At 50.8% G+C, this 14570-nt stretch overlaps 6 protein-coding genes across 6 annotated transcripts; 4 read left to right on the top strand and 2 right to left on the bottom strand.

The window, feature by feature from the left end:
- Positions 1-550: 550 nt before the first annotated feature.
- ABOM_011406 (uncharacterized protein) lies at positions 551-3116 on the bottom strand (the record flags this gene model as incomplete). The annotated part of the gene is made up of 5 exons (XM_022538534.1): positions 551-860; positions 944-1287; positions 1370-1496; positions 1555-1706; positions 2322-3116. 5 exons carry the CDS (start codon positions 3114-3116, stop codon positions 551-553), a joined length of 1728 nt encoding a protein of 575 aa, XP_022383804.1.
- Positions 3117-3707: 591 nt separating this feature from the next.
- ABOM_011405 (DUF1772 domain-containing protein) lies at positions 3708-4319 on the top strand (the record flags this gene model as incomplete). Its single annotated transcript, XM_022538533.1, has 2 exons — positions 3708-3777; positions 3841-4319. 2 exons carry the CDS (start codon positions 3708-3710, stop codon positions 4317-4319), a joined length of 549 nt encoding a protein of 182 aa, XP_022383801.1.
- A 765-nt stretch (positions 4320-5084) lies between these two features.
- On the top strand, positions 5085-6287 carry ABOM_011404 (uncharacterized protein; the record flags this gene model as incomplete). The annotated part of the gene is made up of 1 exon (XM_022538532.1): positions 5085-6287. One exon carries the CDS (start codon positions 5085-5087, stop codon positions 6285-6287), a length of 1203 nt encoding a protein of 400 aa, XP_022383802.1.
- A 625-nt stretch (positions 6288-6912) lies between these two features.
- Positions 6913-7873, top strand: ABOM_011403 (uncharacterized protein; the record flags this gene model as incomplete). Its single annotated transcript, XM_022538531.1, has 2 exons — positions 6913-6938; positions 7081-7873. The coding sequence occupies 2 exons, from the start codon at positions 6913-6915 to the stop codon at positions 7871-7873; spliced, it is 819 nt and encodes a 272-aa protein (XP_022383807.1).
- A 93-nt stretch (positions 7874-7966) lies between these two features.
- ABOM_011402 (flavin-containing monooxygenase) lies at positions 7967-9871 on the bottom strand (the record flags this gene model as incomplete). Its single annotated transcript, XM_022538530.1, has 2 exons — positions 7967-9201; positions 9253-9871. 2 exons carry the CDS (start codon positions 9869-9871, stop codon positions 7967-7969), a joined length of 1854 nt encoding a protein of 617 aa, XP_022383808.1.
- Positions 9872-11597: 1726 nt separating this feature from the next.
- ABOM_011401 (feruloyl esterase B precursor) lies at positions 11598-13151 on the top strand (the record flags this gene model as incomplete). Its single annotated transcript, XM_022538529.1, has 1 exon — positions 11598-13151. The coding sequence occupies one exon, from the start codon at positions 11598-11600 to the stop codon at positions 13149-13151; it is 1554 nt and encodes a 517-aa protein (XP_022383805.1).
- Between the last annotated feature and the right edge of the window lie 1419 nt (positions 13152-14570).

The raw sequence follows: 14570 nt of genomic DNA, 5'->3' as shown, positions 1-14570 counted from the left end.
GATGACTGTACCGTCTACCCTGCCCCTTGTGCATTTAGACAATCGGCCACCGAACGGGAACGTCAGATCGCATATCCGTTGGCTTCTCAATAATAATTAGTAGACTACATACCAAGCCGATCTTGCATGGATGACCACGAGGCCCTTTGATACAGGATCTTTGGCCATAAATTGATGATCTGTTAGTAGTAGTAGTAGTAGTAGCAACGTCAAGGATCAGTTTCCTGTCTTGACCATATCCGCTACCTGCGTTGAGCTTCCCTAGCCTATGTAGCCTTCCTTGCTTAGATAGGTCTTTCGCCCTCACCAGTAGACATATCTGACTGTGGTCAACGATTGATATATACCTTGTCTATGATAAAATCACCAAAATGTTCAGAAGCAGCTGTCAAGCTGCTACCTGAGAGACAACGATGTTAGCATGCTTAGTGTCCTTAACCCTGTTTCTCTCTTCCACTCTTAGGAAACTCCCCAGGTGCTAGATAGTAGATTGTATCATGAAAGGTACATCCTGGTGGTTTAAACCTGCTAATCCTCTCATTCCGCAACCTCAATACCCTCCACCCCCAGCCCCAAAGCCAGTCCAGCCTCGAAACCCCTCCACAAAGCTCACCGCAGCCCTCAAGCACCACCCATCCCTCTCATTCTTCCACTCCTCCAACATCCTAAATGCCCTTACAACCTTAACCACGTGTACATCCTCCCCAAACTCCCCGTCCAAGCATCTCTCATAAACCCACCCCCAATCCCGTCCCCGTAGCTCAACCCCTCTCACGTCTCCCCCATCCCCAATCTCAGGCCTCAACTGCGCAACATAAACATAAGGCACGAACAACCAAAACTGCCTCAACACCCCCAGCCTATAACTCACAGGAAACGAAGGTAAAAGCACCCTCAAAGCATGCCCGACGGTCAACAAATGCGCCATAAAAAAAAGTCATACTCGCCGTCCCCATTCCGAGACTCAATGAGAAGCAGTCCCTCAACGTCAACCACATCTCTGAACTGATTTACAGGGTCGACGATATCCCACGCATTCCAGTGTTCGAGGAGGGCGTGCTCTGCCTGCGCGAAGGTAATTGAGAGGTTGACGTAGTCTGGGATAGAGAAGAGGTTGGAGAAGCAGGTGTCGGTGTGCACGCGGTGGAGGATTTTCTTTGCGGAGGTTGTTTTGTAGGTTGATGTGCCTGGGTATTGGGTGTCGAGGTAGACGTGGATTGGGTCTCGGCCTGTGCAGCCGAGACTGAGCGCTTCGGCTGCGATTTGGGGGTTGGAGAATTCATAGCCCTAGGCGAGGTGGATTATGGGGTGGCCGACTGTACAATGCCTAGTTTATGGTTTGGAGAGACAGGGGATGAGGAGGGCTTACGACTGCGACGAAGCCGTTGATTAAGGGTTGGGGTGAGCTGAAGAGGTATTCGTTTACGAGACTTTTCCAGCCATTCTGGGCATTGGCTAGTTCTTGATCAAAGAAAGTGGTGTATGCGGCTGTATATCTTGTCCCAAGTGTTAGTTTTAGTTTTGGTAGGTGATGGGATGAAGACAGGCGTGTACTTCTTTTTGCCCAGGAACTGTCTCCAGTTGTCCTTTGTGGCCCCTGTGCGGATGAGTATGTCGTTGAGGCTTTTGAGCTGGGAAGAGTCATTTTGGTACATCTTGATCACCTTCTCGGAGGGGTATCCTAGTAGGTAGGCTGATCCCAGCATCTATAGCCGGTTGGAGGTGCTTTAGTCACATTCATGTTGGGGATGACTCACATGGGGCACATGGTTATGGAAGATGAGTTTTGGTTCAGATAAAACTGCATGATCCTGGTGGTTTCTCTGCATAAGCGAGAGTACACGGTTTTGGAACGTTCATCTGGAAGAGACGGTAGATCAACTGAAGAGATGGAAGGCAAATCAAACTCTTGTTTAGAAGTTATGGTTCTCACAAAATGCTTTGAGTTTAGATAAACTATGCTGGAAAATATGGAGCTAGACTTGATATAAACTCAGGATAGCGGCTATCTTATACTACTAGTATTACCCCCTCGCGTTTCGGCGTTTGGAAGCTCCGCTGGCTCCGACATGGGGGGCTGTTGACTTCAAGCCCTGGTCCGAGGCATTGGCTCTCTGTTTCATAGGTAGTGTATGAATGCACTGAGCATGGTTCAAGGTTGTAGACAAGCAACCCCACTTACAAGTGATGGTTATGGGTTGTCACTGTGGCGAAACACGGTTTCAATTCAACTTTCTAGTCTAGAACTGGTCTGTCAACAATCTTACCAATTATATCTGCAGATTATGGTCTAATACTGCCCCAAACAGCATCCCCCATACCTTCTCCTCAACAGCAAGATACCAGGGAATGTAGCGAGCTAGAGTCCCCCGTACAATTCTTCGCGTAAGTTCCGGTACATGTCGAAGTCGATCCTTAGAAGCACTAGAGACAATTACAGCACTAGAGTTTCTGTATCCATCAGAAATCGCAATTTCCACGAAACCCGCCGCCAGATCTGCATAAGACACAGCCAAAGAGCCCCTTTCTGTACCGATAATATGCCCGGATGACCCCTCCTCAACCAGGGCCGGAGGCTGTACAAGACACAGCCGTAACAGCTGCGGGTGGGCTTCGTAAACAGCTTGTGCTTTGCGAAGATCGTCGTACGCATAACAAAAGGCGTTGCTAACTACCCAGTGCACCAGTCGTGGACGGGCGGCAGCGACTGTAGGATTCAATGTATCCGATGAAAGAAGGATCAGGCGAGGCCGACGCCAGTTGGAACTATCCTCTTGACTCAATACTTGCAGCGCGGAGACCGTGGTGTTCGCTGCATCTTGTAGTAACCGCAACCCGGCGATATTTTCGTTCTCGCCAAGAGCGGAAATGATGATGTCCGCCCCAGAAAAGCATTGTCTCCAAAGCTCAACGTCAGTGATCGATCCTTCAAAGATTTTCACACCTGTAAAAGCTTCTATGCCTGGGAAGAACGACAAAAGTTTTGCTCGTGACCGGACATAGATATGCAAAGCCCAGTCGCTATAGTTCTCCGTAAGAAGAATCTGCAGGATACCTCGTCCGGTGCGACCGGTAGCACCTAACAGACATATTTGACCCGGCTTGATTCGAGCCATATTGATGCAGCTTGAGAACGTGAAGATGAAGAAAGGGTCAAAGAGGCATCATCACTAGTAAACCCATCCCAGCTATATAATACTTCACCGACTCGGACATCGTTGCTAAACCACGCCGACCCGACATGGTTGGCGTAGTTCACTTAACTACCTCAGGAAGTGATTGGCAAGTGTTTTCACTAGGAATTCGAAATTGCATCCTTGAAACGGCCATCATTCTAATTAGACAAGGACATCGTGCGCAAAGCCCGATTGAGCGTTCCAAAAGCCGACAAAAACCGAGAAGACCCACCACAGGATCTAGGCGTGCCGAATCAAACCCAATTGCGTAAGGTTGGTGGTGGATATTCCCTGGAACGCTCGGAGATCAACAGACGTTCCTGATCAAGGTTAACTGGTGCGTAGCAATGTCGTCATGGATCTTTGAGGCGAGAACTGAGAAAGGAATGGAATCATATGATTGATGCCAGTTAGTCACCCTTAGTCACTGTCCAGCATACCTGGAGCTATAAAGCCAATGCCGGCCCCATCCAGAACGACCCCATTCCAATTGGAAGTCTATTCACCCACAGCCTTGAGTTGCCAAACATCATGAGCACACATCCGACTGCGTTTTACGCCGCCCAAGTGGTGGGCTTGACTGGCGCCGCCTGGCTTTCAGGTAAAAATTTCCACGCTCTGTCAAGTCGAATTCAGTGAATAACCAGTCTAATAACCGTCAAAGGCAAAATCCTGTCATTGAGCACAATCTCTGTGCCTGCACTGATACAATCAACCCGCGAAGATAGATTACCGCTCGATGCTGCTGTCAAATTATGGTGCAAGTTTTATAACAAAGGCAAAAGCCAAGCTCCTCCTATCGCCGCTGCCACCTCCACTGCGTTTCTTTATTGTGCCTGGGCCGTTCGCGCTAGCACGACGCTAGCCCCCTTGACCCCCACTCACAGCTCTTCTTTGTACTGTATCGCAGCGGCCTTGACGTTGGGGATCGTACCCTACACCTTTGGCATGATGCTGGGTACCAACAACAAGTTGATGGATCTAGCCAACTCGAATCGGGTGGTAGACGAGAAGTCCAGCGCGGAAGTCGAGTCATTGTTGTCCCGGTGGCTGAAGCTCAATGCCGGTCGGGGATTGTTACCGTTGGTGGGAGGCCTTGTTGCTCTTACGGCAGCTATTCCTTGGCCCCTGGAGATAATTTAATATCGGGCCATTGCTTTGTCTTCGCGCTTGCGGTAATTTGCACTATGATCGCAGAATTGGTGTTGGGGGGGGGGGGGGGGGGGATTCTTGGCGTTGGTTGCACCCTTGGTTGTTTCATTAGACCAATTGAAGATCAGTTCTAATTGACGATCAATTTAGTGCTACACACTCGTTAACTCTTCTTTGCCAGGACGTAGTGAGATGATATTGTACGTACTATCAAGTCGACCCTGAGCAGCGAGCACAAGATCTTTGGCCACTGGATCTCCGCCCAACGGATTCAGGTACCGGGTCGGAATGAAATACCGTCGCTCTCAAGGAATGTTCGTCTTGAACCCAAACCGGAAGTCGATGCCAACGTGACGTGCAACGAGTGAGTCACACGGAGCAAACAGTGCAAAGCGCGTTGAATTAAAACGCGGCTGACAACGCCCATCGACTAAGCCCTGCGACAATCTTGTCGATCCTTCTGTCAGCAACGAAACTAAGGAATCTGGAAGCAATCTGATTGCTGCGTCTCATCTGACCACTCTATTAGCCCCTCGGGGACTTGCAACATTACGGTGAGTCGAACACGATGGTGAATCTTACCCCAGATATCGATATGCGATGTTTATAACTGGAGAAGTATTGTGTCTTGGTATCGAGTACTAACCTATATAGCGGCCCCTGTTTCGCATCTGCACTCAACTAAAGACGTTGGGTACACCAAGAACATACCCCCCATCAATACTTTCTCGCCCCAGTGCGTATTCAAAAGGCAGAATGGCCTCGGCAAACACCCAGCTCGGCCTGAAACCACATCATCACGTAGTCAAAATCGAGGGCGCCAGCGAAGACAGTGAAAACCACGGCGAAGATCTCATCGCCCAGCTGAAGTCCATACCTTCCGATATAACAGCACTCCGGATCGAGGAGGAAACCCCATCAGACAAGGAATGGGCCATTCTCGGCTCGCACTTCACTAACATCCAGTCTTTGGAATTGGACAGCGGATATAACGAGGAACTCAATGACAAAGAATTGCCCCTGCATTGGCCCCTTAAGCGGTGCAAACTTCTCAGTGCCTGCGGGGAAGTCACTCAAACTCCGCACATACGGCAGGGCCGCGTGAGCCATCTCATCTTGTTGCTTACCTCCGGTCTCCGCTTCGAAGGACCCACGTCGAAAGAGTTGAGCAAAGCACATTCCCAAGCGATTGCCCTAGGCGAAGAGAAAGCCAATTACATTACTGTGAGAGAGGGCACTCCTGAGGAAAAGAAGATCCAAATCACATGGATCCCCGAGCTGGCCGGCAAATGGATGAAAAACAAGTATCAGGGTAAAGAGGAGCCCCAGTTAGAAGAAGATAACCACCCACCACCGACGATCAACCTACGCACATTAGAGATTTTAGAAAACGATGCTATTGAGACCCTCTGCCGAATGGCCCTCGCATTACCTCACCTCGTCGAGAACCTGATGACGTTAAATATCCGTTCAACACATTGTTTGGACCTCCAATCCCTGCACGAAAGTATGATCCAGCAGCTACTGCCAGAGCTTTCCGGATTGGAGACGCTAGTGTTATCCATCGGGGAGGTTTTCACGGACGAGTCCCGTCTACCTACATTATACAAATGGCTGCCGCCAAACATATCGACCCTCCGATTCCGAGGCCCAGCATCCCTGACCAAGTCCACGGAGTGGAACAACTGGGTCCAGGCCTTCACCGAGCGCGATTTTCTCCCCAATCTCAAGCGACTCTCATTCGTCCTGGACCTCGAATACGGACCAGATGATAGCTCCTTTGGTCGCAACAAAAAATTGAAGGAAATCCCCGAGCACACCCTTCACGAAGCTCGCGCAGCTTGCGAGCCCCTCTACGAAGCCGCACGAAACCGCGGGATCGTCATCGAACGACTCTACGACGAATGGTCAGACGAGTGCGAGATTCTGAGACAAGTCGACGATCGGTGGCTATGTTGACCTCCTACACCCAACAAAACCCCCTGTAACAACAGAAACTAGTAACCATTGATACCCCCCCCCCACTCAATATCACTACCATGTAGAACAGAACCAAGATAAAAAAAAAAATGGAACTCCATTCTCTCGCATGATCTCCCCACCCACATATTGGATTCCCGTTCTAGAAACCAGCTCGTAGTCGTGTTCGAACATCCCAGACAGCGTCGTATCCGCATAATCTGCCGAAAGGAGTATAAACTCGTCGGGCTAGACGCAAAGTCAGCCCAGTGGATCCCCGTCAAGAGAACAAAAGGCTCGAAATAACTTAAGCTTGGGCGAGACTAGTCACTAGGCAGACAGAATTTCCACTCGCGCGAATCAAATGCTGCCTCGGGCGCGGTCTGACGGTGGATACGAATACGAGGGTCCAGTTTTTGCGTCTGGCTGGGAATGAACCCTACAGCAAGGTATATAAGAGGAGTGAGATCCTAGAGGGCTTACAGTTACTACTGTTCACCTTATCTTTATTCTACCTGGCGTAGAATCCTTCATTCCATACAGAGAGATACATATGCAGTTCCAACAAAACTGACAATATTTGCATGATTGAGCGATTTAACGACGCAATTTTTTTAAAAAAAAAATGAGCGATACGGAAAGCACACAGACGTATGTACTCCACATTTCCCAGCCCTACCATGTCCTTCTATACTAGCACCCTTCCAACTACGTACCCGCTACTACACAGACTACATTCTCACATACATCCCCAATAACAACAACAATACCACCACTAACAGAAAGAAACTAGTACGTCAACCTCTATAACATCAAGAACGTCCACAACCCACACCACCACCTCCACAAAACCCCCGCAACCAACCACCCAAATCTTCCCTCTCGCCCACCCGCCGCCGCCCAAACACACCCTCCGTCTCACCCCCCACCTCACGCTCCAAATCCAACAACTCACGCCCACCTCCCGCCGCCCCATCCCCATCCTCGAGGTCTACCAACCCACCCGCTTCGGCAAGACCCTGGGCGATGCGCCCCGCAAGCTGACCGCCCGGGATATGTACATCGTGCAGAGCGATGGATATGCGCATCTACCGGAGGATCAGAGTCAGGGGGCCGTTGTGGGGGTGATTTATATGCCGGCGAAGGAGGAGAATCGGAAGATGGCGTTTCCGGGCGGTGGGGTGTGGTTCCCAGTTGGGGAAGGGTGGGAGGTTAGTGTGACGGTGAGGGGAGGGTATCGGTTTATGTTTAAGGGGAGGGCGGATGGCGTGAGTCGGGTGGTGGAGTGGGAGAAGAGGGTGGCGAAGGGGAGGTCGTCGTCGGCGGCATCGGAGGGGAGTGAGATGAAGGGGGATGTGAGGTTCACGCTGAATATTGCCGAGTCGGGCCTGAGGCGGCCGTGGTTGGCGACGTTGACGAAGCAGGGGTTGAAGGTTGGGGGATGGGATCGGGCACAGAGAGAGTATCTGGCTTCGTCGTTACGAAGTGAGAATGAAGTGGAGGAAGATGCGGCGCTGTTCACCTCCATCTTGACGATGGGGGTCTATGTGGCGGCGCAGGAGGGTTGGTTGAATCAATATCTCTAACGAGGTTGTATGGTCATTTGTTTCATTGTTTCCTTTTGATTTCTTTCTACCGGCTTAAGAATGTATAGCAAGCTTGATACCCCCAGGTTACAATTAGTGATTGACACCCAGTTCCACACTCTTGATCTGCAATGCCAATAGTCGCGAGTAGTACCGACACAGCGCCAGGTTGCCGCCCATAAACCAGAAGCCGGGGTGTCCGCTGCGCTGCCAGATCGTGCGCATCTCTCCTTCTTCATTGTATCCCCAGACGCTCTGGATGCGATCCGCCACCTCGTCGCCGAAGATGATGCGCGCCTGCGTTCGCATGTTCTGGTAGCCCGTCGCGAAAATGATCTCGTCGGCCTCCAGCTCGGAGCCGTCGGCGAAGCGCAATCCCTGCGGAATGACCTCCGCGATCTCCTGTCCCTGTTTCACCTTGATCTTGCCGTCGGCGATGAGCTTGCTTGCTCCCACGTCGATGTAGTATCCGCCACCGCGCTGGAGGTACTTGATCAGCAGGCCCGCATCATCCGGCCCACGGTCTACTTTGAAGCCCGCCTTCTCCAGGCCGTCCAGAGTCGCCTTGTCATTTTGATTTTGGACTGCGGTAATTTTCTTCTGCTGCGCCTTGAAGAGCTCCGACGGAATGCTCCACAGGAACAAGTCGGCATCTTCAACCGGTGGGGCACTTTCCTCGTACAGGCCCTTCAGCCCAATCTTGGTGATGGATTCGGAAGAGATGACACATGTTGAACTGCGCTGGACCATAGTCACGTCGTATCCCTTCTCAAAGTAGTCATGTGCAATGTCATGGCCCGAGTTACAGGATCCGACCACAACCGCCTTCTTGCCTTTGCTGTTGGGGTCCGCACCAGGGAACTCGGAGCTGTGGCAAATGCGCTTCCCCTGGAAAGTCTCAACGCCCTTGAATTCCGGCAGGTTTTTCTTACCCGAGTGGCCAGTTGCCTGGATGACATGACGGGGGTTGAAGGTACGAGTCTCGACTGTACCGTCCTCCTTCTGTCGTTGGAGCTCAATGGTCCAGACATTGTTTGCGTCGCTCCAAGACGTAGATTGGAGCTTGGTTTTAGTCCACACGTTCAGCTCAAGAAGCTTGGCGTAGCATTCAAAGAACTCTGCGAGTTTGTCCTTGGGCGTGAAGATGGGCCAATTCGCCGGGAACTGAAGGTAGGGCAAGTGGTCGAACCAGACGGGATCGTGTAGAACCAGCTGGTGATACCGCCTACGCCAGTTATCTCCGATGCGATCTTCTTCGTCAATGACCAGTGCATCGATATCGAGCATTTTCAGACGGGCGGCGATTGTCAGTCCAGCTTGGCCAGCACCTGATAAAGTTAGCTTGTCTGGTGAAAAGGGGGAAGGAACAGTGTACATACCAACGATTAACACCGTGGGGCTCTTCCCTTCATAGTTGAAGTCGGCGATTCGTCTATCCTGCCAATTCCGTCTATCATGATGCTCGCCATGCGATACGCCCACCGGCCGGTGATGGTTAATCTTCTCCTCACTCCCCTTGACCTCTAACAGTGATGTGAAGAATGTGAAAATCTTCCACTCCCCATCCTTCTCGGCCAGTCGGACAACACCTTTTCCACTCCCCACGTCGGTATTGACCTTAATGAAAAACTGGATTCCGGTTACATCGCCAAAGGCATCGATAGGGAAGATCGCCGGTGCATGAAAGGCGGACGAGCGGTCAATTTCTACTTGTAGCAAACGGGGGTTTTCCTGAAGGAACTTGGTGATGTTCTCTTGGCCCTTGATGGTGCGGAAGTCCCATGTCAGGATGAGATGGTCTCGCCAGTAGCCATCTTCCAGAAACAGTTTGGAGATCTCCTGAGGTTGCTTCAGTGCCAGCGCCGTGTTCAGCAATCGTATCACCTCCGACGCGATCTTGTCAGCGTCAATGCCAGTTGACGAGCACGTTGCGGGAAACGTCCCGACGGGGACGTTGGAGGAGCCGGGCTCGACTCTATCTTTTGAAGCGAGGGCCATCACGTAGTTCTCTGGTCTGGTAGAGAAGAAGAATAGGTAATGGAGCGATGAGTGCGGGGAATTAAAGAGATGCGAGGGCGGGGTAACATAAGAAGAGAGCACGGGGTCTGGACTCTGGTCACTCTCCTCTTCTTTATACTCTCATCACCCCACTTTACGAACAACGCGTACTCGGAGCTGCAGCTGCACGCTGTAGTAACTGCGTGGGGCTTTCTTCAGTCACTCGTTGCTTTCGAAATACTGTCAAGCCACATTGTCTCAGACCTTTCTCTACTAACAGAAACTAGGTAGACTCCCACCGGGCTAGACTCCAATAGCTACCTATCCACGTACCCCTCAGTGACATCTGCACCATTGAGTTGTCGAGCAATTAGCGCTGGACCCTTACTATAAGAGGCAAAGATAGGCCCAGAAGCACAATTGTGGGGGTCCCATTGCAGGGATTCCTTGCAGAAGATGCGTCGAGGACATCGGAGAATGGCTCCTACTGGCACATATGTTTACCATGTGACCGGCTGCCCCAATGGAATGAAAAGGAAACCGAGATCGGGCCAAGTGGGCGATACTGTGGTACTGTGGCATCCCGATATCCTGCATGAACGACCTCCACAACGTCCAACGCTACTGTTGACCAAGCAACGACAACAAAAAAGAGAAAAAAGAAACTCGTGAGATGCTCCCACGCGGATTTGAACCGCGGACCTCATGATTACTAGTCATGCGCTCTACCAACTGAGCCATAGGAGCTTCGGATGAGATCTGCTTCCACGCGGATTCGAACCGCGGACCTCATGATTACTAGTCATGCGCTCTACCAACTGAGCCATAGAAGCTGATTGGATGTGCTGCTTTGCAGTTTGATGCTATATAAACTTTTGACCAAGTGAGCTTCGAAGAGCGGATGGATCTGGACCAGACGGAGACCATAGTATCCTACGCATCCTTAACATCTATTTAGTGGCCTACCGATTGGTTGTCCCGTCTGGGGGTTATCGGTATATCTGTGGCTTCCATAAATGGCCAGCTTTTAGCATTCTGCATAAAGATCTAGGAAGTTATGAAGGGTTCACTCGGCCTCCTCTTCGGCAACTCAACCGGGATCGTTTCATAGATAGCCCGAGCTAGTCTTTTATCAAGCAAAGTCCCACTTCCTTGTATCAAATCGCAAATCCCATCTACTCACTAGGATACACAAACCGGATAATTATCCTGGCCACCCCGCAATTGCTCCAGTTCCCTCCGCATTCCAGGTAAGCTCACTACCGAACCCCATACCCGAAACTTTAAAACCAAGACTAGTATGAAACATCATGCCGCAATTCTCTCATATCAGTCCTCAATTTTGGACATTCTCTACGCAAGAAGAGGGGTATATGAACTAAATCCACTTGACGGATTAGAACTAGCCAAATTAGCCAAGTCCGAGGATTCCCCGGTCCCCTCGACGAGACGACAATCATTGGCAGCCTGGTCTACGTATGGTGAATCGTCTATCTGGTGGAACCCACATTCCGCGCTATACTACACTCTGGGGACGTCTCCTCGTTGTCATTTGTTGTTTGTCACGATACCAAGCCGCCGGACGGGTGGGCGAGTCTGAATTGTGTTGGCTAAGCACGGTTGTGCTAAGACCTGGGGCTATTTTTCCGAATGTTATACCCACTATAAGTACCGTCGAGAGGAAGTAAGAAAAATGTTACCCAGGGTTTTCTGATCAGCCTTCACAATGTTGCACGGTAGAATACGGTCTGTGGCCCTCATGGCCGCCGAGGGCCTTTTCACAGCGACTGTTGCTCAGGCCGGGTATTGCTCGTCATCTGTGATTTCCCATCCATCCATACCTGGAGGAGAGGTACTGGATCTCTCTGCCATTCCAGTAACGAATTATGCATACGATGACTCTACACTAGACTTTTGCAATGTGACCGTCACATACACCCACCCAGGGAAGAATGATACCATCCATGCCACAGTCTGGCTCCCCTTCTCCAATTGGAACACCCGACTCCAAGGCTCCGGCGGAGGCGGTTTCGCCATGAGATCGGAAGATGCCGTCCTTGCGGCAGCTGTGGCCCAGAACTATACGGTCCTAGCCACGGACGGAGGTCACGACATGAACTCGCAGAGTTCAGCATCATGGTCCCTGGACAATTCAGGAAATGTGAACATGGCGTTACTGGAGGATTTCGCCTACGTCGCTCTTGGCGACGCCGCGATTATCGGTAAACAGATCACCACCAGTTTCTATGGCCTTGCTCCGCGGTACTCGTACTGGAATGGGTGCTCGACCGGCGGCAGGCAGGGTCTAATGCTCGCACAGCGATATCCCACCGCGTATGACGGCATCATGGCCGCTGCACCGGCAATAAATTGGGCTAGTTTCCTGGTCGCAGAGTTCTGGCCCCAGTTTGTCATGAATAAGCTTGGCGCTTTCCCTCCGACATGTGTCTCGGATGCTATTACTGCTGCGGCGATTAAGGCGTGCGATGATATCGATGGGGTTGTGGACGGAGTGATTTCTGCGCCTGACTTGTGTGATTTTGATCCATTTACCACGGTTGGCACGAGAGTAAATTGCAGCGGAACCAGTGTGAGCATCTCCGTGAAGGATGCTCAAGTGGTCAACAGTACATGGGAAGGACTCAGGTCTTCGGAGGGCTCGTTCCTATGGTACGGACTTGACAAGGGCACACCCTTGTCAATGGGTGCGTCGAGTCTCGCCCGTACCATATGCTCGGCACCGTTCAACTGCACCGGTTCTCCGTTTGCTATCTCGTCAGACTGGATCCGCCGGTTTGTCCTGCAAGATCCGTCCTTCGACCTCAGCACGCTAGACCACAAAGCCCTCGATAGGATATTCACCCTTTCCAAGGAAAGATACAACGACATAATCGGCACCGATAATCCAGACCTCTCCGCCTTCAAGCAGGCGGGCGGGAAGATGATAACCTGGCATGGACTCACTGACACGTTGATCTTCCCCAAGGGCACAGAACAGTACTATAAACGGGTGGAAGAGAAGGACCCATCCGTGCGTGACTTTTATCGCTTCTTCAAGGCCCCGGGGGTCCATCATTGCTCTGGGGGTGTGGGGCCTGTACCTGTTGATCCGTTGAGCCAGGTAGTAGATTGGGTAGAGAATGGTGTCGTGCCTGAGACCGTTGATGCTCTGGCTGCTGACGGTAGGAGGAGGAACCTGTGCCCTTATCCACTTGTTTCGGTGTATAAGGGCGGTAATGTAAGGGATGCGGCGAGTTATCAGTGTGAAGAAAGTTATTAGTGATGTGATTAGTTGGCTTGTATGGAATTACACAAGGCTTGAAATCACGAAGTGGTTCTTGTCTGTTATGCGCAAGAGGCATGTTTAGTTCCATTGGCCGCGTCTCCGAATTGATATACTGCAAGCTCAGCGCCTTAAACCTGCCCAGGAGTTATCTAGTAGTTTCACCAGGAAAGATCTGTGCACCAGAGCAGTCAGAGGTAGTAGATCACATATTTCCTCAATGCCAACCAGCTGCTTAAGGAAGTAGGGGTGATGGAGATCACTTAGGGGACATGTATTGAATATTCTACACACTACTAAACTTGCCGACCACCACTACAATCAGACGATTATACAACTATACAAGGATCTATCATTAAATGTCAAAGAACCACTAGCAGTTCTACAGCAGAGGATACCATCAACAACACCAGCAACACTGAAACAGGAACGAGATTCGGTGTTATCCGATGAAGAAGCGATCAATTGGAGAAGAGCGCCAAAGGTATAAAACCAAACCTCTTACGGAGCACTATATACAACCAAGCTAAAATAAAAGCAAGTTTGACTCTCCGGATCCGATAGTATTGCATGACCTGGATATCTATCCCATCTTGACCCTCCCACATCCCGTGTACCTACCGGATATGGTCCTTTGGGATGATTGTGATCTACTCTGGGCCGATGATCTAACGTTGCCGCGCGGAGTCCGGCTTCTGGATCCCCGCCAGACAGGGAACGATGTGCTCACCAGGGAAGCCCGGGAATACTTCTATATAGTCAGAATCTGATTGTAACAGGGGGCGAAATTCCCTGGTTTCACCCTTTCCGTGAGGATGACTTCGACCCTGCACACTGGCTACAGCGCATCCATGTAGTGCTCTCATATGCGCAGGAAGAGTCAGAGTCAGTATCATATAGGAGTACTCCCCGTCTTGTTACACACCATATTATGAAAAAAAACTAGCATCCTGTGACCGGCTGGACTATGTAATCATCGAGTTACGGACGGAGCATATCAGCATCCTGGAGTCACACCTAGTCCGATTGGAGGAGAATCTGCGCTATTTGGATCAGCGGTTGGGTCGAGGAGTCCTGATCGTTCTGGCGTGTGCGTGGGATCAATGGGATCCATGTATCCGCTCCCAGGCAATTCATCTACCATGGTGGGATGCTGAAAGGATTACGACCATGGGCCAAGTGGAGACCGATTGGAAAAAGCAGATCCAAATGCAACAGCCTCCTGCAGCACCTTGGGAGACAATGGAGAAGGCACCAGTTCAAAGCTTGGCAACAATGTAATTAGCTTGTTAACACTTGGGATTTCTAAAACCAGAGAATAAATTCAATTTCTCGTATGCAAGTCTCAGCCTCCGGGCTGAGCACAAGTGCTACATGGATATACCATGCAGAGACTCAAGGCTTAGCGCGAATCCT

Source organism: Aspergillus bombycis (genome assembly GCF_001792695.1).
Source record: "Aspergillus bombycis strain NRRL26010 chromosome Unknown contig00160, whole genome shotgun sequence".
In the NCBI taxonomy this organism is placed as follows: domain Eukaryota; kingdom Fungi; phylum Ascomycota; class Eurotiomycetes; order Eurotiales; family Aspergillaceae; genus Aspergillus; species Aspergillus bombycis.
The sequence above is the reverse complement of the archived record's forward strand: the minus strand, read 5'-3'. Positions and strand labels throughout refer to the sequence as shown.